Here is a 25628-nt window from a genome sequence, read left to right as displayed (position 1 = left end):
CACAGTTGTGCTCCCTAACTTTTGTGTGCCAGGCTTTGTAAGCACCTTACTAAGTTAATCAATAGGCTTTTACTTATGAGTAAAAGAAATGGACTGAAGGATGACTAATTTTTTTTTTTTTTATTTTTATTTATTTATTTATTTTTTATTTTTGGCCGGGGCTGGGCTTGAACCCGCCACCTCCGGCATATGGGACCGGCGCCCTACCCGTTGAGCCACAGGCGCCGCCCAAGATGACTAATTTTTTTTAAAAGGGAGGTATACATTGGGAGGACAGAAGAGTGTCTCTTGATTCCCAGGGCAGGAGGTAGCTGGCCTCAGGAAAGGCCTGGAGGAGGACCCAGAGCAACTGGGATTCCCCAGCATCTAGTGGGTTCTCTCTATGCCTCCACCTTGTTTCTCCTCAACAGACCGGCTTTTCCTGATACTCAGTCAATAAGGGGACGACTCCAAGTTCCCACATTCTCATATTACAAGTCTGACCACCAGGAAGAAACTAGTGCTGCATCTGCCCTGATTTCTCAGGGAAAGCATGGCCCAGCATGGGTCAGGTATCCATTTTGGTTCTAGTCACCCCCAGTGAGGAAAGAGCAGGCCACAAACAGAAACTTGACTGTTGTAGTCCTCTGCTGTGACCCCATGGAGACAGAGGGGGCCTCCATATATGTGTGGATTTTAATACAGGTTTACTAAGGGTGGCCCTGGATGCAGAGGGCAGAGGCAGAAACCATATTCACCCAGCCCATTAAAGGACACAGAGACACACATGAAACACAAAGTTCCATATGAAAATAAACTTTAATTTGCTGAGGGAACATTGCAGCAACCACTATGTATCCTGTACCTAATTCTCCAAGGACTGGGCAACAAAGATTTCCACTGACACCTCTGGAAGTGGAATTTGCTTGGCTGGAAAGACAGTAACCAGGGTAAGGCCATGCTCAAAGGTGGGCAGGGGGCTGTGATGAGTCTTTTCGGCCCTTGCCAGCAATAGGCCGGCCTCGCTCCTCCCAAATGGTGAGGCCATCGCAGGTGCAGATCTGCTTGGGATTCTGGAAAAGGCCAGCAGAGCGTGCGATGATGCCACAGGCCAGCCTGCATTAGAACATGTGGTCAAGGGTGGGTACGTGTTGAGCCCCTCCAGGGCTCCAGTTGCACTGCTGGCAGAGCACAGCCTCCCACTACAGGCTACAGAGCTCACCTCTCCCCAGAATTCCCCGTGATCTTGGACAAGGGATGGTCACTCTGGCCCAGGTCATCTTCTCCCTCATCGATAACCAGACTGCGGCCAATCACATCCCACACCTTTGAGGGGAGACAACAGCCTCAGATTATGAACCCCCCATTAGGAAGGGTCCCCACCTTCTTTTCCATCTACCTTCAGCTGCTCATCCTCTATCCTGAAGATGGCACGACCGTCAGCATCAGCATGGACATTGCCCAGGTCTCCACGATGCTGGAATGAGACCCAGAGAACGAGTGGGGGTTGGGAGAAAGTCATGTGGCAGCAAAGCTGCTATCTTTGGACTTCCCAGTATCTGATGCCTCTTTCCACTTCCCAAAAGTACCAATTTCCTCTTATGGGTACAGTCTTATAGGATCAAGGGACCATCCAGGACTCAAGGAAGGCAACAGGACAGTCCCTCCCTGGGCCTGAAATCCTAGATTGAATGACAGACAATGTGCTGGAAAGTCCCCCTCCTGTGTGATCCTTCCTGCTGGAGTTGCTGCCCACTTGCTTCCCAGCTTCCAGTGTGCACATTTCTGCACCCTCCTGTCCGTCTGTGAGCCCTGGGCTGCTTCAGTTCCCACGAGCTTACACTCACTAGGCCTGGCCCCCTGTCAAAGGCATCCAGCATCATTTTCCTGATCCCTTGCCTCAAGGAACCAAGAGAAGAAACACAAGGGGCAAAGGGCCTGCCTTGCTACCCAGAAGCTGGCTCTGGCCACCTTCTCCCTTGAAGGTAATAAAAAATGTCAGACAAGGCTCGTCACCCATAGGACAGTGGTTATGGAACCAGCCACATGCACCGAGACTGGCGGGTTCGAACCTGGCCCAGGCCAGTTAAACGACAACAGCTGCAACAAAAAAAATAGGCATTGTGGCAGGTGCCTGTAGTCCCAGCTACTTGGGAGGCTGAGGCAAGAGAATTGCTTAAGCCCAAGAGTTTGAGGTTGCTGTGAGCTGTGAAACCAAGGCACTCTACTGGGGGCAATATAGTGAGACTCTGTCTCAAAAAAAAAAAAAGTCAGACACACTCTGTAGACATGGGGAGGAATATGTATGTCACCACTCTCAAGGGACACATGACATGGTGGGAAGCCATATATAGAACAGACCAGCGATGATGAAACACAGGGTGAGAATAATCCAAACACCTTACTGGTGAGCCACAGAAACCCACATCTATGCAAATACATTGTCCAATCTAACAGTCTGGGCAGTAACAAGTGCCTGTGTGGGGTGGTCCCTGTGACCTCACTGAACAAAGCATTTCACTGTGTGACAGTGCTGATGAGCAGCAGGCAGCACCACTTCTGCTTTATCTTGTTTTCCAGAGGGACATCTGCTGCTTGCACCTGATACTTTTTGTTACACCCAGGAGGCCTTGAAGAATGACTGGGGGTTGAGCTAAGAGAACAGCCTTGGAGACACAACTGAGTATGGTGTCAGGGAGAGGCAGCCTTTCCAGTCCCTCCTCTCAGCACACAGGCAAGTTGCAAGGGGCCAGGGGAAGCCTTAAATGTCACACCAAGAAGCTGGGTCCAGCCTGTATGCTCAAGCAATGGGGAGCCAACGGGTTTCAGGCTGGGGCAGGGCATGGTTGCGCTGTGCTTCAGAGCAGTCCCTCTAGTACAGAATATGAAGAGGAAGGACTAGAGGGGGGATAGAGAGAGAGGGAAGGAGGCTTAGAGATCAGTTAGGAAACTTGCAAAGAACAAGCAGGCTTCAGTGTAAATTGCCACATTGAATTCTTTTCCGTGTGGGAAAAACAGGCATGAAAACCCAAAAGGAAATTGGCTGTCCTCATGGTGGCCTTGTGCTCTGGGCTCTTACTCAGTTATTCCTCATCTATATCAAGGGCTCAGGTGCAACTCAAGTGCCTGCTCCAGGTGGAGCCCAGGGTGAAAACACAGATCACAGGTAGTCTCTTCCCTACAGGAACACTCCTTTCCATTTCACGCCCCGAGGACTTACCTAGGAGGTGTCCTCAGCTGGGCCTGACCACTCTTATCTCTCTACCCCCCAACCCAGTTCCAGCCCATCATCTTTCAATGCTCAATGAGGCAAACAGCCTCTATTATACCTCGCTTGTACAAGTTACCCACCTTGAGTGTGGGCTGGACCTAGTGTTACAAAAAGAATGTGGCTTCAGTCTTAAACATCCTCACCCTCACTCACCTGCTCTGAGGGGACCCAGCTGCTATGATGCCCAAGGGAGAGGCCCACATGGCAAAGGACTGATCCCTGGCCAACAGCCAGGAAGACGTGGAAGTGCCGGCAGCAGCACCAGCAAGCTTGGGAGCAGATCCTCCCCCAACCAGCCCTGTGATGACTGCAGCGCTGTGTGACTCTGAGGGACAGGCACTCAGCTCAGCAGCAACCAGACTCCTGCCCCAGAGCCACAATGAGATAATACAGGTTTGTAGTTTTAGATTGTTGATTGTGGAGGCATCTGATTTGCCGCCATTGATCACTAATATGCGGAGCACAAGCCCAGCCCTCTGCTGATAGAGACATCTATCACTTTTCTAGGGTGGGGTGGCAAAACCTCTGACCATTAGACATGTGACAGGTGTCAAAAGTCAACAAAATCAGTTACATGAATTGCGCAACAGTCTTGAGTTCTGGGAGGACCTAAAGAGAAGCCAGAAGTTTCCCAGGATTAGGAGGCAGAACCTGCTCTGGGACTGTATCTACACTGAGGAAAGGACATCAGGTGTGTGGCAGGGCAGTAAGAAATACCAAATCACAGGGAGGAAAGGCATCCTCCATTCACCTCCCAAACCCCTCAGAAGACAGCAAGGAGGATGCTCAGAAGACAGCAACAAGGGTTTCAGTTTAGTGATAACTGGTCTTTAACACTGCTCTAACGTTAGCTAATCTACACTTTGACAAAAATAAAGCAGGTTCAATTGCAAATCCCGCAGGCCTGTCTCTGACAGGAATTTTGAGACAGTCTCACTATGTCGCCCCCAGTAGATCGCAGCTCACAGCAACCTCAAACTTTTGGGCTCAAATGATTCTCTTGCCTCAGCCTCTCAAGTAGCTGGGACTATAGGCGCCCACCACAACGTCTGGCTGTTTTTAGAGATGGGGTCTTGCTCTGGCTCAGGCTGGTCTCAAACCTGTGAGTTAAGGCAATCCACCTGCCTTAGCCTCCAGACTACTAGGATTACAGGTGTGAGCCACCATGCCTAGCCTTCCAGTTTAGGTAAAACTTCCAACTTCCACACTTTTGCCTTCTCCAGGAAGCTTTCTCTCACTGCCCCTCAGGCTGGAGCAGGCTCATATTGCGGGCTCCCAGGTGCTCCTGCAAGGGTGACCTTGCTGCCCCTCAGAATTCAGCAACCTCCCCAAATGCACAGTGAGCTCCTTGGCGGCCTCAGCTCTTGATCATAGAAAATGTCAATAAATGATCCCAAACTAAACAAAATAAAGTGGGAGGACAGGACCTCACCAAAAAAGAATCACACTGTAAGGCCTGAGAGCTCCCCGCTCTGCCTCTGAAGCTGAAGGTTCTTTCTCAGCCTGAGCACAAGCCCAGACCAACACTTACCCGATCAGAGTCCTGAGGGCCCCCATGAGATGCTCCATCAGGGTTAAAGTGGTCCCCACAGCTAAGAAAGAAAAGTAGCAGGTGAGCAGTAAAGTAGCTTACAGACAGGTGGTCTGCCCTCTTCTCTACATTTGTTTCATTCATTCATTCAACAAACAGGCCTACTCTGTGCTGGGGTTTAGGTAGAAGGCACCAGACTTAGGTCCTTTCCTCAATAAGCTGCTGGTCTAGGGGAGGCACAGATGAGTAAACAGCTCATTACCCCTCAGCACAACAAAAAACATAGCACGGGAACCCTTCTCTCCCTCTTCCTAGGTCTCCCCTTCTGTCTCAGAGGCAGTGAGGTGGTTCCAAGCAGGATCTTCAAGGTCAGATCTTTCTTTTTCTTTTTTTTTTTTGCAGTTTTTTTTTTTGCCAGGGCTGGGTTTGAACCCACCACCTCCGGCATATGGGGCCGGCGCCCTACCCCTTTGAGGTGCAGGCGCAGGCGCCGCCCTCTTTTTCTTTCTTAAGAGATAGCGTCTCTCTGATGCCCAAGCTACAGTGCTTGGGCTAGTGCCGTGGTGTCACAGCTCACAGCAACCTCAAACTCTTGGGTGCCTGGCCAGTTTTTCCTTTTTTTTTTTTGAGACAGAGTCTCATTATGTTGCCCTCAGTAGAGTGCTGTAACATCACAACTCACAGCAACCTCAAACTCTTGGGCCTAAGTGATTCTCTTGCCTTAGCCTCCCAAGTAGCTGGGACTACAGGCACCGGCCACAACGCCCAGCTATTTACTTTTTGGTTGTAGTTGTCACTGTTGTTTGGCAGGCCTAGGTTGGGTTTGAACCTGGCAGCTCCAGTATATGTGGCTGATGCCCTAGTCAGGGGTCCTCAGACTACGGCCCGCAGACCACATGCAGAGTTGTGATTGTATTTGTTCCTGTTTTGTTTTACTTCAAAATAAGATATGTGCAGTGTGCATAGGAATTTGTTCATAGTTTTTTTTTTTAAACTATAGTCTGGCCCTCCAACGGTCTAAGGGACAGTGAACTGGCCCCCTGCTTAAAAAGTTTGAGGACCCCTGCTGGGCTAGCTGCTGAGGTATAGGTGTCTAGCCCAGTTTTTCTATTTTTAATAGAGATGATGTCTCATTCTTGCTTAGGCTGGTCTTAAACTCCTGAGCTTAGGCAATATACCCTCCTCGGACTCTCAGAGAGCTGGGATTATAGGTGTGAACTATTGCACCTGGCCTCAAGGTCAGATTTTTTTTTTTTTTTTATGAGACAGTCTCACCATGTTGCCCTGGGTAGAGTGCCATCGCGTCATAGCTCACCGCAACCTCCAACTCTTGGGCTTAAGCGATTCTCTTGCCTCCACCTCCAATGATCTTAATTCAGATCCCAAGTCTACCTTTTACATGCTCTGGGCTTTTGGCAAGTCATTTCATTTCTTTGAGCCTCAGTTTCCTCATCTGCAGATTGGGCCTGTGTATATGGGCCTCACAGAATACTTGTAAGAACCAAGGGGGAAAATGTGAGGCTGAGGATGCTCCAAAGTAGAGTTCCGACAACGTACCTGTTGCAGTTCTGTGTGAGGTCCCCATACTGATGGACGTGGAGTCCGTGCAGCCCAGGCTCCAAGCCATCAATGGTGCCCTCGATGAGACAGCGCTCAGGGGTCAGCTGTAGGAAGCGCACTACTCCCTGCACGGTGCCAGGCCCCCCTAGAATGGCCACTGCTGCCCCAAGATTATCTGCAAGGTATTAGACACTTAGGCTGGCTTGTCGCTCCCCCACCTACCCTTTTATCAGCTTGGAAAGGGCATGGAGAGGGTCTCACAGAACTTCTATGCCTTCCCCAAAGCCATTCCAACCCAGAGGCCAAGAATCCCATGGTTAGGTTTATACCAGTTTTCGTCATCTCCCTCTCAGAAAGGTCAAAGCCTAGGTCACAGTGGTCACTCACATAATTGGCTGCCACCCATGCCCTTGAGTACTGCCTGCCGCCCTGTGCCTTCCAAGAGGGCCTGCACCTTCTGGCTGGGCAGACTAGTCTGCACCAGGACCATCTGGTTCTCCAAATGTATATCGACACCCTGGACACCTGGAAGAGAAGGCAGAAGGCAGAAGGGGGCTGACACCTTGTACTGGCAGCAGGAAAAAAACAGATGGCAATACCCCATTTCCATTTCCACCAAATTCCCCATGGCCAGAGGACAGCATGGAAGCTGCCTTCTAGGCACAAAACCTTGAGTAAGCCTCTTAAGCACTCTGTTGCCTTACATATCAAGTGGCAACAAAGTCACTTTGCCCCCAGGACTTTTATAAGTTCTTACTACATGCCAGGCATCTTTAAAAAATATTTTTATGGGGCGGTGTGGCTCAGTGAGTAGGGTGCTGGCCCCATATGCCGAGGGTGGTGGGTTCAAACCCAGCCCCGGCCAAACTGCAACATAAAAATAGCCGGGCGTTGTGGCGGGTGCCTGTAGTCCCAGCTACTTGGGAGGCGGAGGCAGGAGAATCACTTGAGCCCGGGAGTTGGAGGTTGCTGTGAGCTGTGATGCCACAACACTCTACCCAGGGCGACAGCTTGAAGCTCTGTCTAAAAAAAAAAAAAAAAAAAAAAAAAAAGTTTTTATTAAAGTGAACTATCCAGGCTGGGCATGGTAGCTCATGCCCGTAATCTCAACACTTTAGGAGGCTGAGGTGGGAGGATCACTTGTGGCTGCAAGTTCAAGACCAGCCTGGGCAACATAGAAAACACAGAAAAAAACGGGGGGCTTGGGCAGTGCCCGTGGCTCAGTGAGTAGGGCACTGGCCCCATATACTGAGGGTGGCGGGTTCAAACCCGGCCCCGGCCAAACTGCAACAAAAAAATAGCTAGGTGTTGTGGTGGACGCCTGTAATCCCAGCTATTTGGGAGGCTGAGGCAAGAGAATCGCCTAAGCCCAGGAACCAGAGGTTGCTGTGAGCTGTCTGACACCAGGGCACTCTACCGTGGGCAATAAAGTGAGACTCTGTCTCTCCAAAAATAAAAGGGGAGGCTATATAAAACATAGAAAAAAAAGGGGGCTATCCATAGTGTTATTCACAATAGCCAAAAGGTAAAAACAGCCTGAATGCCCAAAACTGATGAACAGATAAACAAAATGTGCTATATGTGCTATTATGTGTTGCTGAATAGCAACAAAGAGGAACATAGCACTGATAAACACAGCAGCTTGGACTTTGAGCCTTGAAATGTTATGCTACAAAGACCACCTGTATTCCATGATACCATTTATATGAAATGTCCAGAATAGATAAATTTATAGAGACAGAAAATTGATTATAGAATGGAGGTGGGAAAATAGGAAGGTGAAAGCTAATAGATACTGAATTACTTTATGAAGTGATAAAAATGTAAAACTGAGGGTGGCACCTGTGGCTCAATGGGTAGGGTGTCAGCCCCATATGCTGGGGTGGCAGGTTCAAACCCGGCCCCAGCCAAACTCCAACAAAAAAATAGCCGGGCGTTGTGGCTGGCACCTGTAGTCCCAGCTACTCGGGAGGCTGAGGCAAGAGAATCACTTAAACCCAGGAGTTGGGGGTTGCTATGAGCTGTGTGACACCACGGCATTCTACAGAGGGCGATAAACTAAGATTCTGTCTCTACAAAAAAAGAAAAAAAAAAGAAATGTAAAACTGACAGTGGAAAGATGGTCGCATAACTCAGTAAATATACTAAAAACACTTGAATTGTCCACCTTATATGGGTAAATGCTGTGGTATGTGAATTATACTCAGTATGTGATACACACAGTAAGAATGGGGAGGGGTGCTTGCCTTCAGCAGGAGCCAACACTTATGAGACATGCACTATGAGCCAGCCTGGATTAACTTACATGATACTCATAGTAACCTTGTGAGGTAGGTACTACTTTCTCTATTTTACAGATAAAAACTGATGCACAGAGCAATTAAAGAACGTGCTCAAAGTCCCGTTGCAATAAGTTGTAGAACTGGAATTCACTCCAGGCAGCCTAGATCCTGAGCCCAAGCACTTAACCCAGATGTTCTGCTCATCCTAGCACGATGGCCCTAGCCCCCATGCTGGTAAGGACCATACCCCTTGTCATCCTGTAGTAGCTCCCACTTCTCTCAAGGAACTCCTCTGTTTTACACCCTAGACAGCCGGCTCTGTGAAGGCAGGAGTTCCATGTGGTCAACAAGGATCACCTTCAAAAGTCAGTGTGTCAAAAAAGTGCCTGTGGAGTCCTCATTGCTCTTGAAAGCCCTGAAGGCAGCCCTGTGTACACCAGCCTATAGGATGAGCCTCACACATGCTCACGGAGAGTCTCGTGTAACTTCCCACACCACACTACCTGACGTATGATTTTAAAAACCACTCTGGAGGGCAAGTGCAAAAGAGGCCACAGGAAACCGACAGATGAGGTTCTTGTATGGGTCAGGGAGAGGTGGCTTGGATTAGTGTGGAGGCCTGAGTATGTTCTGGACACACAGCAGATGAGACTTCCTGAGGGACTGGCCTCAGCATAGGTGAGTTCCTAGATCCTGGCGTCTCCCAAGGAGAGCTGATTATCTTCTCTTGAAGTGGGAGGGTCCCAAGGGGAAACTCCTTGTAATTATGTACCACCTGCTTTTCTTTGTTGTTGTTGGAGACAGAGTCTCACTATGGGTAGAGTGCCATGGCATCATAGCTCACACCAACCTCAAACCCTTGGACTCAAGTGATCCTTTTGCCTCAACCTCCCTGGTAGCCAGGACTACAATCGCCCACTACAACACCTGGCTGGTTTTTCTATTTTTAGTAGAGACTGGGTGAGCGCAGACAATCCAGAGGGCTAGGATTCCAGGCACAAGCCAAAATGACTAGCACTGCTTAGATTCTTTTTTTAGAAACAGAGTCTCACTTTGTTGCCCTCGGTGGCATCACAGCTCACAGCAACCTCCAACTCCTGGGCCTAAGCAATTCTCTTGCCTCAGCCTCCCAAGTAGCTGGGACTACAGGCACCCACCACAACGCCCAGCTATTTTTTTCTAACCTGCCACCCTCGGTATATGGGGCCAGCGCCCTACCCGCTGAGCCACAGGCATCGCCCCATCACCTATATTCTTGACAAGAGTCTGAACCAAGAAGCCTGGTTCATCAGTTAAACAGCAATTAAGTTTAGCTGGTGAACCTCAGAGTGTGGCCAGGACAGCCCATGGTTAGCTCAGAGCCCAGTAGGGAGAAAAGAGAATGCCGCAGGCAACTCCTGACAAGGATTCAAAGGGATGAAACCTGAACTGGAAGATCCTTCCACTTCCCCCTGCAAGGAGAGCAAAACCGGCTTTCCAAAGGCCCCAGGCCTCCTGGAGAGGGCAACTCTGTCGCTGTACATTCTGGTAAACTACAACTTCCCCACCCAGCCCATGAGAAACCTGGTTCTAGCTACCCAGAGCAGAAAACACAGAGTCACCGGAAGTCTTTTTCTGGTGCCCAAGAGCCCTGATAAGGGGTATAAACTTTCCTGAGTCCAACAGAAAGTCCAACTGTGTGTTCTCCCAGAAAGAATGTTTTCTAGAAAGTGGACAGCCCTGGCTCGGCGCCTGTGGCTCAAGCGGCTAAGGTGCCAGCCACATACAAAAATGACGCCTGCAACCAAAAAAAAAAAATAGAGGCTCTGTCTCAAAAAAAAAAGAAAGAAAGCAGACAGCCCTATATTCTGGAAAAGCTTTGGTCAGAACAGTCTCAGTGGAATGGCTTTGTTTCCATCAGACCCTTATCCCCCACCCCAAAATACACAGGTCTAAGCAAGCTGAGCTTCAAGATCTGTCCCCTTGGCCCAGCACCCATAGTACAGTGGCTATAGCACCAGCCACATACACCCAGGCTGGCGGGTTCAAACCCAGCCTGGGCCAGCTAAGCAACAATGACAACTGCAACAGAAAAATAGCTGGGCATTGTGGTGGGCGCCCAGCTACTTGGGAGGCTGAGTCAAGAGAATCGCTTAAGCCCAAGAGTTTTGAGGTTGCTGTGAGCTGTGATGCCACAGCACTCTACCAAGGGCGACATAGTGAGACTCTGTCTCAAAAACAAAAACAAAAAGCAACAACAACAAGAAAGATCAACACCTGTAAGCCCTACCTCTCATAATTCCCTAAGAATTACTGGGCTCTTGATACATGCCAAAAACTTTTCTTTCTTTTTATTTTTTTGAGACAAAGTCTCAAGCTGTCACCCTGGGTAGAGTGCTATGGCGTCACAGCTTACAGCAACCTCCAACTTTTGGACTCAAGCGATCTCTTGCCTCAGTTTTTCTATTTTTAGTAGAGATGGGGTCTCATTTTTGCTCAGGGTGGTCTCAAACTTGTGAGCTCAAGCAATTCACCCACCTCGGCCTCCCAGAGTGCTAGGATAACATGTGTGAGCCACCACGCCCAGCCCGAAGACTTTGCTGAGATGCTTTACCTGCATTAACTAATTTACTCTTCATGACAATCCTCCCAGGTAGTTTCTATTATCATCTCCATTTAAACACAGAAGAAAACAGAGGCACAAAAAGTAACATGCATGAAGTCAGTGCCATTGAGTGGCAAAAAGGGGATTTGATCCAAACAAGAGTGACCTGAGAGCTCACACCCCAATCACTAAACACACTGCCACCCTACAGAGTCCAGTTTCAGAACCAATTTGATCAGAACACTCTCGATGGAATGGCTCGGTCTTCATCAGACCCTTATCCCCCGACCCTCTTTCCATCTCAGGACTGCTGTTCTATGAAGTGTTCTGAATGCTACCCAGGCAACACTTGCATACCCTTTTTTATCTAAGTGCAGGGGCTGTGCCTGATACCCCTGTGAACTCTTCTCCCAAGAAAGCCCCCAGGGTCTGGTCCATACCTGCCAAATGACTGGATGAACATTTTAACAGAATCAAAGGGAGCCAGTTTCCAGCACCATGCTTTCTCAGCTCTTTCTGATTATGCCAGGTCATCTCTGGACCAGCTGGCCTTTTAAGAGCCAGAAGCTGCTTAGGATGGCACAGGGTCAAGGCTGCTGTTTGCTTTGTCAAGATCACGCTGTTTCCCAAGCAAGATCTGCCTGTTTTCCAGGGCACTTGCTCTGTAGGAGGGGCTACACTCAAGCCTGGCTCCTCACTCTCCAGGACACCTGAGGCTCAGGACAGCAGGAGAGGTAGATAGGGCCAGCAGAGGAAAGCTCCAAAACTGTACTCTAGCCTCTGCCTATGGATCTCTGTGTAATTCAGAGCATTCCTTCCACTCTCTGGGTTTCCATGTCTATAAAATGGGAATCAGGTTGGCTTAAACTATTTGTCTGGGCCAGGTGTTGTGGCTCATGTCTGTAATCCTAGCACCCTGGGAGGCCAAGGCAGGTGGATCCCTTGGGCTCAAGAGTTTGAGACCAGCCTGAGCAAGAGTGAGTCCAAATCTCTACTAAAGTAGAAAAACTAGCCGGGAATGATGGAGGGTACCTGTAGTTCCAGCTGCTTGGGAGGCTGAGGCAAGCGGATTTCTTGGGTACAAGAGATTGAGGTTGCTATGAGCTATGACGACTCCAAGGCACTCTACCCAAGGCTACAGAGTGAGACCCTTGTCACAAAAACAAAAAAACAAACAAAAAAAACTTTCTTTGGTTCCTTACAGGGTCCTCCGGGTTGTCTGCAGAAAAATTTACACAGCTCTTACCTGCCACCCCTTGCAGAGACTTGCGCACCACGTCCACACAGCTCTGACAGGTCATCTGCACCGCGAACTCCAGCTGCAAGAGCGGTAAGGACAGGCCCATGAGGGCTGGGTACCACCAGTTTGGAGGGACCCTGTTTCACCAACTTCCCTATGACCACCCCAAACGCCTGGGGACACACCCTACGTGACCCCTCTACGAGCGCCTTCTTATCACTCAAGATCATTCCAGGATCACCCCCCAGCACTCACGCCAGGGGCCCCGCTACCTTCGCACCCTAGTTTCACCCCGTAGCCCCAGGTTCCGCCCCCGGTGCCCAGTCCGAGAAGACAGTCTCCCCAGTGGCCGAGGTTCTCTGCCTGGCGAGGCGCCACCCGAAACCTCGACCCTCACCGTGCAGAGAGTCCCGCGATCCCCTGACTCCGAAGCCATGGCGGATCCAGACGCGGGTCAGAGGATTCCGCCAGCTCCGGCGCAGAAATTCCCACCCAAGGCTGCGTCGTGGAAGGCGGGGCCGCGGAGGCCGCCTTTGCCCCACCTCCTGGTGCGTGCGCACCCGAGGTGTGGCGCTCATCGCCCACCGCTGGGGGTGGGAGTGGGCCAGGCTCGCGCAGGCGCCCTCGGGACGCCGGGACCTTGGTTGCCTTAGTAACCAGTTGGTTTCCTGCGCGGCGACTGCAGCGGCTGCCAGCTCCAAGATGGAGCGTGAGAGGCCGGAGTCTGAACTCCAGCGGTTTTACCATCGGTTGCTACGTCCGCTGTCACTCTTCACCACCAGGTCGACGCCCCCAGAAGCTCAAAAGCGCCGCCCGCAGGACGACCAGGTTCTGCAGTCCCTCCTTCCGGCGAGGCTGACAGCCGCGTCGCTGTGCCACCAGGTGTCCAAGCTGCTGGCCAGCAGCGGGCTAACAGCGCGGGTGCCTACCGAGAGTCGACTCCGTCTCATCGAGGTCATCTTGAGCGAGCTAAAGTGCAGCTGGCGGGAGCCTCCCGCCGAACTCAGTCTGAGCAACAAGACCAACCAGAAGCTGAGGAAGAGGCTCGAGTCCTACGTGTTGGTCAGCAGTGAGCAGATCTTCCTACGCTACCTGCACCTGCTGGTGACCATGTCGACCTCCAAAAGGGTCTTCACTGAATCAGCCACCCTAACCCGGTTGACCGCCAGCCTTGCCAGGGACTGCACACTTTTCCTTACCAGTCCCGAAGTCTACCGTTGCCTGCTCGCTGATTTCCTGGCCTTGCTGAAGGTAGAACAGGCCCCGGGTGCCATGGATAAGCTGCGTCCGGTCTGCCCCGCTGGGGTTTTCAAGCTATGCCCAATCCCCTGGCCTCACAGTACTGGCTTCGCCCAAGTGCCGTGCTCTAGCCTCAACCTGAACTACCTCGTCCAACTCAGCCGCCCATTAGAGTTTCTCAGTGAGCCTGGACTGGATCCAGTGAAGGAGTTGAAGTCCATCCCCCAGCTGAAGAGGAAAAAGCCTCTCCGCTGGCTGCCCGCCATAGGAAAGAAGAGAGAAATTGACATTAGTTCATCACAGATTGAGTCACCACCCAGCTCCTCTGTGACTCCCACCAGCGAGGCTTCCCTTTTTCCCACCACACCTCTCAACTTCCAGCTCCGGAGAGGCCAGTCCATGCCTTCTCTGCGTGAAGGCTGGAAGCTGGCAGATGAGTTGGGTCTTCCTCCACTCCCGACTCGTCCCTTAACCCCGCTGGTCTTGGCTGCTGAGAGCAAACCAGAGCTAGCTGGGGACATTGTGGCTGAGGATCTGAAGAAGTTGATGAAAGTCATGAAATTGGAGTGGACTCGATACTCACCACTGGACTCAGGTCTGCCCCCTCTCCTGGGGGTTGTGACCTACCGCCCAGCTGCAGGGCATCGTATGCAGGAACTGCAAAGGATGTTGAAGAACCTCCAGGAGGAAGAAGACTGTGGAAAGTGGGACCTCCAACCTCCCAAATTCCCTCCACTTCCACCACAGCCAGTGACCATTACTTTGAAGCTAAGAAATGAGGTTGTGGTGCAGGCAGCTGCTGTGCAGTTCTCTGATAGAAGCTTCTTGGATTCTTTCTACGTTGAGCCGGCTGGACTCTTGTACAACCACCTGGCTGATGAACTGGATGCCAAAGTCGTGGAAGAAATGGATATTGATCGCTTTGTTGGCAATAGTGTCCGGGAAGTCTACAAGGAGTTGATAAGCCGTGTCTCTACAGACCACTTCTGTTTTGACCAGGGGCCCCTGATTGAGAAAGCAGCAGATAAAGACTGGTCAACCTTCCTGTCCTCAACCTTTCTAAGTGGTGAAAAACACTCTCGAGTCATCAACCCTGAGTTGGCTGGACTTTACTCACAGAGAGTGGATACCTCACAGGCCAACGCTGAGAGGGGTCCTTCCTTCTCATCACCCCGAACCAGCAAAATCTGGGAGAAGCGGTCAAACAAGGCCTCGTGGATGAACTGGTGGAACACCACCTTATCTATGGATGACTACTTAAAGTACCTCAACAACCATGAGACAGATTTCCTCCATGTCATCTTCCACATGTATGAAGAAGAAGTTCCTGTGGTGATAGAGCCCCCTGCCAAAGAATCCTTAGAGATTCAGCACCCTCCACCCTTGCTAGAATATGAAGAGCCAGACTTCGTGCCAGGAGAGTGGGACTGGAACACAGTGTTGGAGCACAGGCTAGGAGCTGGGAAGACCCATCTCCTGGGAGAACCCCACAAAGTCCTGACCTTACAGAAGCGTCTGGAACGGCTGTGGTCCATACTTGAGATCCCTGACCAGGACCGGCTAGACATGGCCATCAAGTATAGTTCCAATGCCCGACTGAGACAATTACCTGCCTTGGTGAGTTCCTGGGAACGGGTCCTGAAGCCCATTCAGCTGCGGGAGATGTTGCTGGGGAGACTGGAGTGGTTTGAACGGCAAGCTTCCAACCCCAACCGTTTCTTCCAAAAGACTCACTCAGGCCTGGGTCACCCCCTGGAGGAGAATTACATCCGAGACCATCTCCATAGGAAGCTCAACATAGTGGAATCTTCTTTGGTTTCCCTCCTCGAGGATATTGAGTTAATTTTTGGTGAGCCAGTGATCTTCAAAGGGCGGCGCTACCTGGATAAAATGAAGCATGACAAAGTGGAGATGCTCTACTGGCTGCAGCAACAGCGGCGGGCTTGCCACCTGATCCGGGCCCGGAAGGCTTCCCACCATTCAGCCCTGCTCAGGAATCCCAGCAGCCCATCGTTAATAACTCCTGGGAATACTCCCATTACCCTTTGATCAGCCCAAGTGCCCTCACATTTTTCCCTCACTCCCAAACACCTGGCAGCTCATCCAGATCCCTTGACACTTTGGAAGAAGAAATACAGGTGCCTTTATCTATAAGGTTTAGGAAGATTTTACTCCCAGCTATGAAGGGACTGAGATTAAAACTTTGTTTTAACAGTAAAAGTTCTCATAAAAGAATCTCCAAGCCCAATGTTCCCATTTGTTAAGATTTTCATAATGCAACCAAAATCTTGTATATCAAAAGAATTGTGACCTTGGAGTACATTGTACTGGGAAAGGTCAGAATGAGGCAAACCATGATCTTAGAAACAAACTCAGTTTAGCATTCCTGTCACATTACATTAAATTGGCAGATCAGAGCCCTAAATCAGAGGCCTATGGCCCAATGGTGAAGAGCTAGGGCTCCAGAGTTAGTAGATGTGGGTTTAAATCTTGGCCATCTAAACTCGAGCCAGTTACCAAACGTCTCTGTACCCGGATCATCATATATCAGGTGAAGGGGGTTGGTCCAAATTTTTTCTTCTTCCAGTTCTAGCACACTATTGGTAGGGCTAAAATTAATTAAAATTTTACCAGTTAACAAGGTAGAAAGGTGTGTACTGAAAAGTAAGTGTCCTTTTCATACCTATCAATATTTCAGTTCTCTTTCCTAGAGATAACAACTGTTACCAGTTTGTTTATCTCTCCATTCTTTTATTTAGCAAATATTTATTGGGCACCTACTAGGCACTAGCTGTTCAGTCTACATCAATGAAAAAACAAATATCCTTACCCTTTGTAGAGTTTACATTCTTTTGTGGGGAAACAGACAATAAACCACAAACATTGAATAAGAAGAATGTTAGAAGGTGATGAGTACTGTGGAAAAAGAAAAAGCAATACAGGGTAAGGGGAAAGACAGGGTAAAGGATTTCATTTGGGAGGGTTGTTGAGACAGTCTATCTGTAGAGTGCAGTGGCATCATCATAGTTTACCACAACCTGGAACACCTAGGCTCAAGCAGTACTCTTGCTTCAGTTTTCCAAGTAGCTGTGACTGTGGTGGCAAGTGCCACCACACCTGGCTAATTTTTCTATTTTTTCTAAATACAGGGTCTCACTTTTGTTTAGGCTGGTCTTGAGCTCCTGAACTCTTTTTTTTTTTTTTAGAGACAGAGTCTCACTTTGTCACCCTTGGTAGAGTGCCGTGGTATCACAACTCACAACAACCTCAAACTCTTGGGCTTAAGCGATTCTCTTGCCTCAGCCTCCCGAGTAGCTGGGACTACAGGCGCCTGCCACAACGCCCAGCTATTTTTTTGTTGGAGTTTGGCCAGGGCCGGGTTTGAACCCACCACCCTCGGTATATGGGGCCAGCGCCCTACTCACTGAGCCACAGGTGCCGCCCTGAACTCCTGAACTCTAGTAATCATCCTGCCTCAGCCTCCCAGAATGCCAGGATTAAAGGCAAGATCCACTGCATCTGTTTTAATTAGAGTGGTCAGCATAGCACTCTTGGGGGCTGAGACATGGATCACTTCTGCTTAGGAGTTCGAGACCAGCCTGAGCAAAAGCAAGACCCCCGTCTCTACTAAAAAAAAAAAAAAAAAAAAAACAGCCAGGCATTGTGGAGTCACCTGTCGTCCCAGCTACTGGGGAGGCTAAGGCAAGGGATGATTGAGCCCAAGAGTTTGAGGTTGCCCTAAGCTATGACATCATGGCACTCTACCCAGGGCATAGTGTAAGAGTATTTTATTTTATTTTATATTTTGAGACAGTTTCACTTCATTGCCCTTGGTAGAGTGCCGTGGTGTCACAGCTTGCAGCAACCTCAAACTATTGGGCTTAAGCAATTCTCTTGCATCAGCCTCCCAAGTAGCTGGGACTACAGGCGCCCGCCACAACGCCCGGCTATATTTAGAGACAGGGATCTCGCTCTGGCTCAGGCTGGTCTCGAACCTATGAGCTCAGGCAATCCACCCGCCTCAGCTTCCCAGAGTGCTAGGATTACAGGCGTGAGCCACCATGCCCAGCCAGTGAGACTCTTTTCTCAAAAAAAAGAAAGAAAGAAAAAGAAAAAAAGAAAAAGTTACCCCTGTGGACACCTAGGAGGAGACCTTGCCCCCCAGTGAATGCAAAGCCCTCAGACAGGTGGGTACCTGGTATTCTAGGAGCAGCAGGTGGCTGATCCAAGTAGAGTGGAGGGAGGGGAAAGACGAATAAGAGGGGCCTTGACAAGGTGCCAAGGAACACATTTAGCTTATATAAGACCATTATATGAAATAGTTCATATAATGAACTTTATAACCACATGAACATGCACATGAACTTTATATAGCCACCCTGTATATGAATAGATAGTAGATACTTATATGTTCATATATGCATAGGCCATTACATGAAATAGTTCATATAATGGTCTTGCTTTTGCTCAGGTCTCGAATGGTTCAGGGTGGCTATAAAGTTCGTGTGCTGGGCGGCGCCTGTGGCTCAGTGAGTAGGGCGCCGGCCCCATATGCCGAGGGTGGCGGGTTCAAACCCAGCCCCGGCCAAACTGCAATAAAAAAAATAGCCGGGCGTTGTGGCGGGCGCCTGTAGTCCCAGCTGCTCAGGAGGCTGAGGCAAGAGAATCCCGTAAAGCCCAAGAGTTAGAGGTTGCTGTGAGCCGTGTGACGCCACGGCACTCTACCCGAGGGCGGTACAGTGAGACTCTGTCTCTACAAAAAATAAATAAATAAATAAAGTTCATGTACAATTTAAATAATTGTTACAGAATTGTTAAATAGTTACAACTATTTAAATTGCGCATGAATTTTATGGCCATCTGTATTTACAACTATGCCAGTGGCAGCACACTGCACCCCTGTTTTGCCCCTTTCTTTTTGCACCTAATATGCCTAGGGCTCATTCCACATCAATACACACAGAGCTGCTATTATATTATGCAGGGTGCGGTGGCTCACACCTATTCTTTTGACAGTTATATAGTATTCCACTCTGTGTATTTTTTTTTTTTTGTAGAGACAGAGTCTCACTTTATGGCCCTCGGTAGAGTGCTGTGGCCTCACACAGCTCACAACAACCTCCAACTCCTGGGCTTAAGCGATTCTCTTGCCTCAGCCTCCCGAGTAGCTGGGACTAAAGGACACTCTGTGTATTTATATATATATATATATTTTTTTTTTTTTTTTGGAGTTTTTGGCTGGGGTTGGGTTTGAACCCACCACCTCCAGTATGTAGGGCTGGCGCCATACTCCTTAGAGCCACAGGCGCCACCCATGTATTTTTATTTTATTTAATTTCTTGTTACCAGACAACATTTACAAACAAAAGCAATGCTCTCAAACATCTTTTTCATCTATTTTAGCATGTGCAACTATATCTATAGTTTATAGTTAGGAGAACTATATCTACGTATAAGCTTTTATAATTTTGGTAGCTATTACCCATTACCCTCTACAAAGGTTGAAACAATTTACATCCTCATCAACAGTGCATGAGTGTACCTCTTCCCCAACTCCCACCAATGGAGTATATTACCAAATTTTAAAATCTTCGCCTATCCAGTAGGTGGAAAATGGTATCTCCTTTGAGTTGTGTTCTCATTTCCCTCATGCATGAAGTTGCACCTTTCGTTATTTAAAAGTTATTTGTGGGCTCGGCACCCGTAGCACAGTGGTTACGGCGCCAGCCACATACACTGAGGGTGGTGGGTTCGAACCCGGCCTGGGCCAGCTAAATAACAATGACAACTGCAACAGAAAAATAGCCGGGCCTTGTGGCAGGTGCCTGTAGTCCCAGCTACTTGAGAGGCTGAGGCAAGAGAATCGCTTAAGCCCAAGAGTTTGAGGCTGCTCAAAAAATCATTTTGGAGATAAAGTCTCACTTTGTCACCCTGGGTAGACATAGCTCACAGCAAACACCAACTCTTGGGCTCAAACAATCCTCCTGCCTAAGCTTCCAAGACTGTTAGGATTACAAGTGTGAGCCACCACACCCAGCCAAACACCTCCTTTACTTTAAAATATCCATGCCCTTTGCCCACTTTTTCACTGTTCTTGACTTTTATTTTGATTTGTCCGAGCTCTTCATATATTCATGAAACTTGTTAACACATTAGTACTAAGTTCTTACCCTGTGCAGAACACCTTCCCTTATGATTCCTTAGTACTACCTTGCGAAGGATCTCCATTCTACAGGTGAAAGCTCAAAAAGGTAAAATAAGTTACCAGGGTCATAAAGGTAGTAAGTGGGAGAGCCAGGACCCAGCCAAGTCTATCGACCCCAAGGCCTGCATGTGTCCTCTTTCTGTATAATTCTGTGAGGGATCATAAGAAAGCTCTTGGAGGGCGGCGCCTGTGGCTCAAGGAGTAGGGCGCCGGACCCATATGCCAGAGGTGGTGGGTTCAAACCTAGCCCTGGCCAAAAACCACGGAAAAAAAAAGAAAGAAAAGAAAAGAAAGCTCTTGGACAGGCAGGGTGCGGTGGCTCACACCTGTAATCCTAGCACTCTGGGAGGCAGAGGTGGGTGGATTGCCTGAGCTCAGCCTGAGCAACAGCGAGACCCACATCTCTAAAAAATAGCTGGGAGTTGTGGTGGTCCCCTGTAGTCCCAGCTACTTGGAAGGCTAAGGCAAGAGTATTGCTTGAGCCTAAGAATGTGAGGTTGCTGTGAGCTATGATGCGATGGCACTCTTCTGAGGACAACAGAGTGAGACTCTGCCTCAAAAGAAAGAAAGAGAGAGAGAGGGAAAGGAAAGGGGAAAAAGGAAGGAAGGAAGGAAAGAAGGAAAAGGAAGGAAGGGAAGGAAGGTCTTGGACACGCTCTGCTTTAGCTATCTGCATAGGTAACATGAGAGCTTCTGGAGAGGACCCCCTCATCCAAAAGATCTCTACTTGCCATTTACTGATATGCACTTTCATTGTTACAAAACAATATGTCTCAAATTTCCACCACAGCACTCCTTAGATACAGGGCTATCCAACTTTTTCTTTCCCTGCCCACATTGGAAGAGTAAGAGTTGTCCTGGGCCACCCATTAAGTACACAAACACTAAGGAAAGCTAATGAGCAAAAGAAAGGTCTGAGTACTTTTCATGATATCTGACACCACAAATAAGTAAAAAAAAACTCCTTACAAAATTAGCGTGCAGCCTGTGGGCCACAGGTTGGACATTCCTACCTTAGACTGTAGAAACATAATCATGCATCTTGGTTAGGGATGGAGTGCAGTGATACAATCATGGCTCACTGCAGCCTCAATCTCCTGGCTCAGATGATCCTCCTGCCTCAGCCTCCCTAGTAGCTGGGACTACAGACGGGTGTCACTGCACCTGGCTAATTTTTGAAAAAATTTTTTTTTCATTGAGACAGAGTTTGGACCCATATCAGGCTGGTCCTGAACTCCCGGCCTCAAGTAATCCTCCCACCTTAGTTTCCCAAAGTGCTGGGATTACAGGCATGAGCCACCATGCCTGGCCTAAACTCTTTTAACATTTTTCAAAATTTATGCAAAATTTGAATTCTACTCAGTGACATGTCCATATTTGTTTTAATATAAAAATGATGCTTGAGATTACTTACCTTAACTGACTTAACTTACCAGAAGGTTAACTGACCTTCTGGGCAGGTATGTGTAGTTAGTATTTAGTGTCTGTATTGTGGCTTTTTGTCCCCCCGGCACACTGCTGCATTCTCCAGAAGTCACACATAATCCAAATGAGAAACGTTATAGCGGGGTTCAGCAAACGTTTTCTGTAAAGGACCAGAAAGTAAATAGTTTAGGCTTTGTGGGCTGTACAATACCTGTAGCAAGACTGGGTTTTGCTTGTTATGTGAAAGCAATTATAGACAATACAGGGACAAATAGGCAGGGCTGTGTTCTAGTAAAACTTTATTTACAGAAACAGGTAGCTGGCCAGATTTGGCCCCTGGGCTGTAGGCTGCTAAGTGCTGTGCCAGCAGATGCAGTCAGGAGGGGAAGACAGGAAGTTTAGTGCAGCACTTCCCAGAGTGGGTTGTGTGGTAAACCAATCCTGGAGGGGAGTTCTGGTCAAATAACTTTGGGGAACATGCGCATTGCATTCCCTCAGATTCACAGTGCATGTTAGTAAACTGAAAGCTCTGATAAGGCTTACAAATAATAATCCAGGTTAACTTTGACCAAAGAACCCTTTTATGCCTTCACAGCCATTGCTGTTACTGGGAAATAAACTCTGGGAAACATACCTCGCTGTGAATGAGTTTGTCGGAATCCCTGCTGACACTTTTGCTGGGGGTTAGCACACAGAGATGGGGACGGGGTGGGGCGGGTATAGTCCTAGGCACGCAGGCCTAGTGGGGGCATCTGGGTCCTAGACATGGCGTGAAAGAGCATCATAAAAGCCAGACAGCACTGGGAAGAAAACCCACAGCAAATCCTGATCTTCAGAGCTAGACTTTGGACACGGAAATAGAGAGGCCTAGGACAGGTTCCAGACATAAGTCCCATGGGTGTGTGACTCCCCCCCACACTGCTGTTCCTACTTACAGGTTTGGTGAGTGTAATAATAATGACAGTTGATGTTCACCTGTTATTTACTGATTAGAAAGGGCTTTTCATACGAAGTTACTCAACTAATTTGCCCCTGGGAGTGGAGCCCAGTTCTAAGGCCTTTAGATCACTTTTCTATGGGCTATAGGTGCAGTGGGGCTCCTGCACCATGCCAGGCCTGCATGCAGCCAGAGGCCACTGGGCCCATCCCTGCAAACCCAGTTATGTTGAGAATCAACTATTTGCAAGCATCACACTAATGTGCTGTAAAAATACCTTCTCTTTCTCTGAGGTCATTTCCCTATGGATGAAAATGGTCATTGGATGGAAATCAATTCTCTAAATTACTGAGGATTTTTCTGGAAGGTTTAGATTTGTTCCTGCTCTAGATCCAGAAGCCATCAGACAAATACTTCAAATTTGGGCTGGGATGATTTGCTACAGCACGTTTGCTGCCCAGGCAGGGGCAGGGCTCAAGCCCACAAAAGCCCAATATTAGGCAAGGCTCGGTGGCTCACACCTGCAATCCCAGCATTGTGGGAGGCCCAGGTGAGTGGATTTCTTGAGCTCAGGAGTTTGAGACCAGCCTAAGCAAGCGTGGGACCCCCGTCTCTAAAAAGAAAAAAATAGCTGTGTTGTGACAAGTGACTATAGTCCCAGTTCCTTAGGAGGCTGAGGCAAGAGGATCACTTGAGCCCAGGAGTTTGAGATTGCTGTGAGCTATGATATCACAGCACACTACTAAGGGTGACAAAGTGAAACTCTGTCTCAACAAAACAAAGCAAAACATAACTTAAAAAACAATGACAATTTGGGGCAGCCCCTGTGACTCAGTGGGTATGTGCGCCCGCCCCATATACCCAAAGTGGTGGGTTTGAACCGGGCCCCAGCCAAACTGCAACAAAAAAAATAGCTGAGCGTTGTGGTGGGTGCCTATAGTCCCAACTACTCAGGAGACTAAGGCAAGACAATCGCCTAAGCCCAAGAGCTGGAGGTTGCTGTGAGCTGTGACAGCACTCTACCAAGGGCGACCAAAAAAAAAAAAGGCAATTCTGCAAAGTAGTTATCTAGCTACTAGATGAGCAGACTGGCTTTTGGTGATCTGACTGCTCCAGGGAGCTGGGATGTGCAGAGCCAATTGCCCAGGAGCACACAGCTGCTGTGGGGGAGCACATGGGAGAGGGGCTCCACCTTCACTAAGCAGACAGGTCCCAACCCTCTGGGCCTCAGGAATATCTGTGTTTGGGCCACCTTTACCTTGTACTATTATTTTTCTTAAATTGAATGACCTGTTAAACTTACTTTAAAAGGCAATATTAATCATATTAGTTAATATCTATATAGTGATTTTTAAATGTCAGGTTCTATTCTAAACACTTTTCATGAAGTAATTCATCTGATCCTCATGGCAACACATGAGGTCGGTACTATTATTATTTCAAGGTCTAGATGAAGAAACTGGTTCTGTAACTTGCTCAAGGTCACACAACTAGGAACATGGCAATCTAGGTTCAGACTCAAGTGGTCTAGCTCCAGGTCCTTGCTCCTAATGACTGCCGTGTTTCTTTCTTTTTAGAGATGAGGTCTCACTGTATTGTTCCCCAGGGTAGAGCTCAGTGGCCTCACCAAACTCATAGCAACCTCAAACTTCTGGGCTCAAGTGACCCTTCTGCCTCAATTCCCCTGAGTTAGCTGGAACTACAAGTGCAAACCTGGCTAAGTTTTTTATTTTTATTTTTTGTGGATATGGGATTTCACTGTGTTGCTCAGGCTGGCCTCGAACACCTGGTCTGAAGCAATCCTCCTGCCTCAGCCTCCCAAGTAGCTGAGATTACAGGCAAGAACAACCAGGCACAGCTACTCTATTGTTCCTTATTGTAAAATATGGTAAACAAGTCTGCCCAGTTGAGGAAGAATCTGAATATGATCAGACTTTTAGCTTCCATTATTGCCTGTATTCTGAGAAACCAGACTTTGTCCTAGTCAACTTGACTCCCAACAATGACCCTGAGGCTCACATCCTTCTTCTGTCAGGGCCAGAGCACATCTATGAAGCTGCTCCTGAGGGAGAGACAGACACTCTGCTTTGTGTGCATAGGGAACAGGGCAGCCAAAGGAAACCAGAGAGCCCTAGTCCCTGTTGCCAAGCAGGCAAAGGCATAGTGGGGAAGACACCAGTAGTTTCAGTAATATGGCAAAGGAAGCTTCAGTGGGAGGCCACAACAGGGACAGTCAATGGGGCAATGGAGTGGGAGAAGGTGATGAGAAAAAAGGAAGTTCCCCACTGGGAAAAGCTAACACCTGATGATTAATAAAAACCAATGGGGGTGGCACCTGTGGCTCAGTGAGCAGGGTGCGGGCCCCATATACCAAGGGTGGTGGGTTCAAACCCAGCCCCTGCTAAACTGCAACAAAAAAATAGCTGGGTGTTGTGGCGGGCACCTGTAGTCCCATCTACTTGGGAAGCTGAGGAAGGAGAATTGCCTAAGCCCAGGAGTTGGAGGTTGCTGTGAGTTATGTGACGCCACGGCACTCTACCGAGGGCAATAAAGTGAAACTCTGTCTCTACAAAAAAAAATAAAATAAAATAAAAACCAATGGGTTTGGGAGGCGGGTGGATTGCCTGAGCTCAGGAGTTCTAGACCAGCCTGAGCAACAGCGAGACCATGTCTCTAAAAAATAGCCGGGGCTCAGAGCCCGTAGCACAGTGGTCATGGTGCCAGCCATATACACCAGGGCTAGCAGATTGGAACCCGGCCTGGGCCAGCTAAACAACAATGACAACTGCAACAAAAAATAGCCAGGCGTTGTGGCAGGCACCTGTAGTCCCAGCTACTTGGGAGGCTGAGGCAAGAGAATCACTTAAGCCCAAGAGTTTGAGATTTCTTTGAGCTGTGATGCCACGGCACTCTACTGAGGGTGACATAGTGAGACTCTGTCTTAAAAATAAGTAAACAAATAAATAAAATAAAATAAATAAAAAAGAGCCGGGTATTGTGGCAGGCACCTATAGTCCCAGCTACTTTGGAGGCTGAGACAGGAGGACTGCTTTAGCCCAAGAGCTGAGGTTGCTATGATGCCAGGGCACTCTACCAAGGGGGACAAAGTTAGACTCCGTTTACAAAAAAAAAAAAAAAAGGCTTAAGATAAACACAAAATATACCAAGAAAAAGTGCAAGGTCTTAAAGATTCCTATAAACACTGCCTCATAAACTGGTTTTGCCGTCCTACAATACCCTTTAGCTAAGTATAATAGTAAGATCCCGGGCGGCACCTGTGGCTCAGCGGGTAGGGCGCCGGTCCCACATGCCGGAGGTGGCGGGTTCAAACCCAGCCCCAGCCAAAAAAAAAAAAAAATAGTAAGATCCCCCCAC

The 25628-nt window shown here is 48.7% G+C and overlaps 2 protein-coding genes across 4 annotated transcripts; one reads left to right on the top strand and one right to left on the bottom strand.

Annotated features, from left to right (window-relative positions):
* Positions 1 to 779: 779 nt before the first annotated feature.
* On the bottom strand, positions 780 to 12994 carry CCS (copper chaperone for superoxide dismutase). Of its 3 annotated transcripts, XM_053561683.1 has the most exons (9): positions 12845 to 12907; positions 12454 to 12526; positions 12240 to 12357; positions 6729 to 6866; positions 6339 to 6516; positions 4782 to 4842; positions 1379 to 1456; positions 1202 to 1305; positions 780 to 1052 (listed from the first exon to the last, which is right to left on the bottom strand). In XM_053561683.1, the coding sequence occupies exons 4-9, from the start codon at positions 6829 to 6831 to the stop codon at positions 845 to 847; spliced, it is 732 nt and encodes a 243-aa protein (XP_053417658.1). In that variant the 5' UTR covers positions 6832 to 6866; positions 12240 to 12357; positions 12454 to 12526; positions 12845 to 12907; the 3' UTR covers positions 780 to 844. The 3 variants fall into 3 exon arrangements, with proteins under 3 accessions (XP_053417658.1, XP_053417656.1, XP_053417657.1); XM_053561681.1 differs by lacking the exon at positions 12240 to 12357 and having other exon boundaries at positions 12845 to 12994; XM_053561682.1 differs by lacking the exon at positions 12240 to 12357 and having other exon boundaries at positions 780 to 1095; positions 12845 to 12993.
* A 109-nt stretch (positions 12995 to 13103) lies between these two features.
* Positions 13104 to 16152, top strand: CCDC87 (coiled-coil domain containing 87). The gene has a single exon (XM_053561670.1). The coding sequence runs from the start codon at positions 13150 to 13152 to the stop codon at positions 15733 to 15735; it is 2586 nt and encodes an 861-aa protein (XP_053417645.1). The 5' UTR covers positions 13104 to 13149; the 3' UTR covers positions 15736 to 16152.
* Positions 16153 to 25628: the final 9476 nt, after the last annotated feature.

The sequence above is a fragment of the Nycticebus coucang genome, chromosome 14 (genome assembly GCF_027406575.1).
Source record: "Nycticebus coucang isolate mNycCou1 chromosome 14, mNycCou1.pri, whole genome shotgun sequence".
Lineage (NCBI taxonomy): Eukaryota > Metazoa > Chordata > Mammalia > Primates > Lorisidae > Nycticebus > Nycticebus coucang.
The sequence above is the reverse complement of the archived record's forward strand: the minus strand, read 5'-3'. Positions and strand labels throughout refer to the sequence as shown.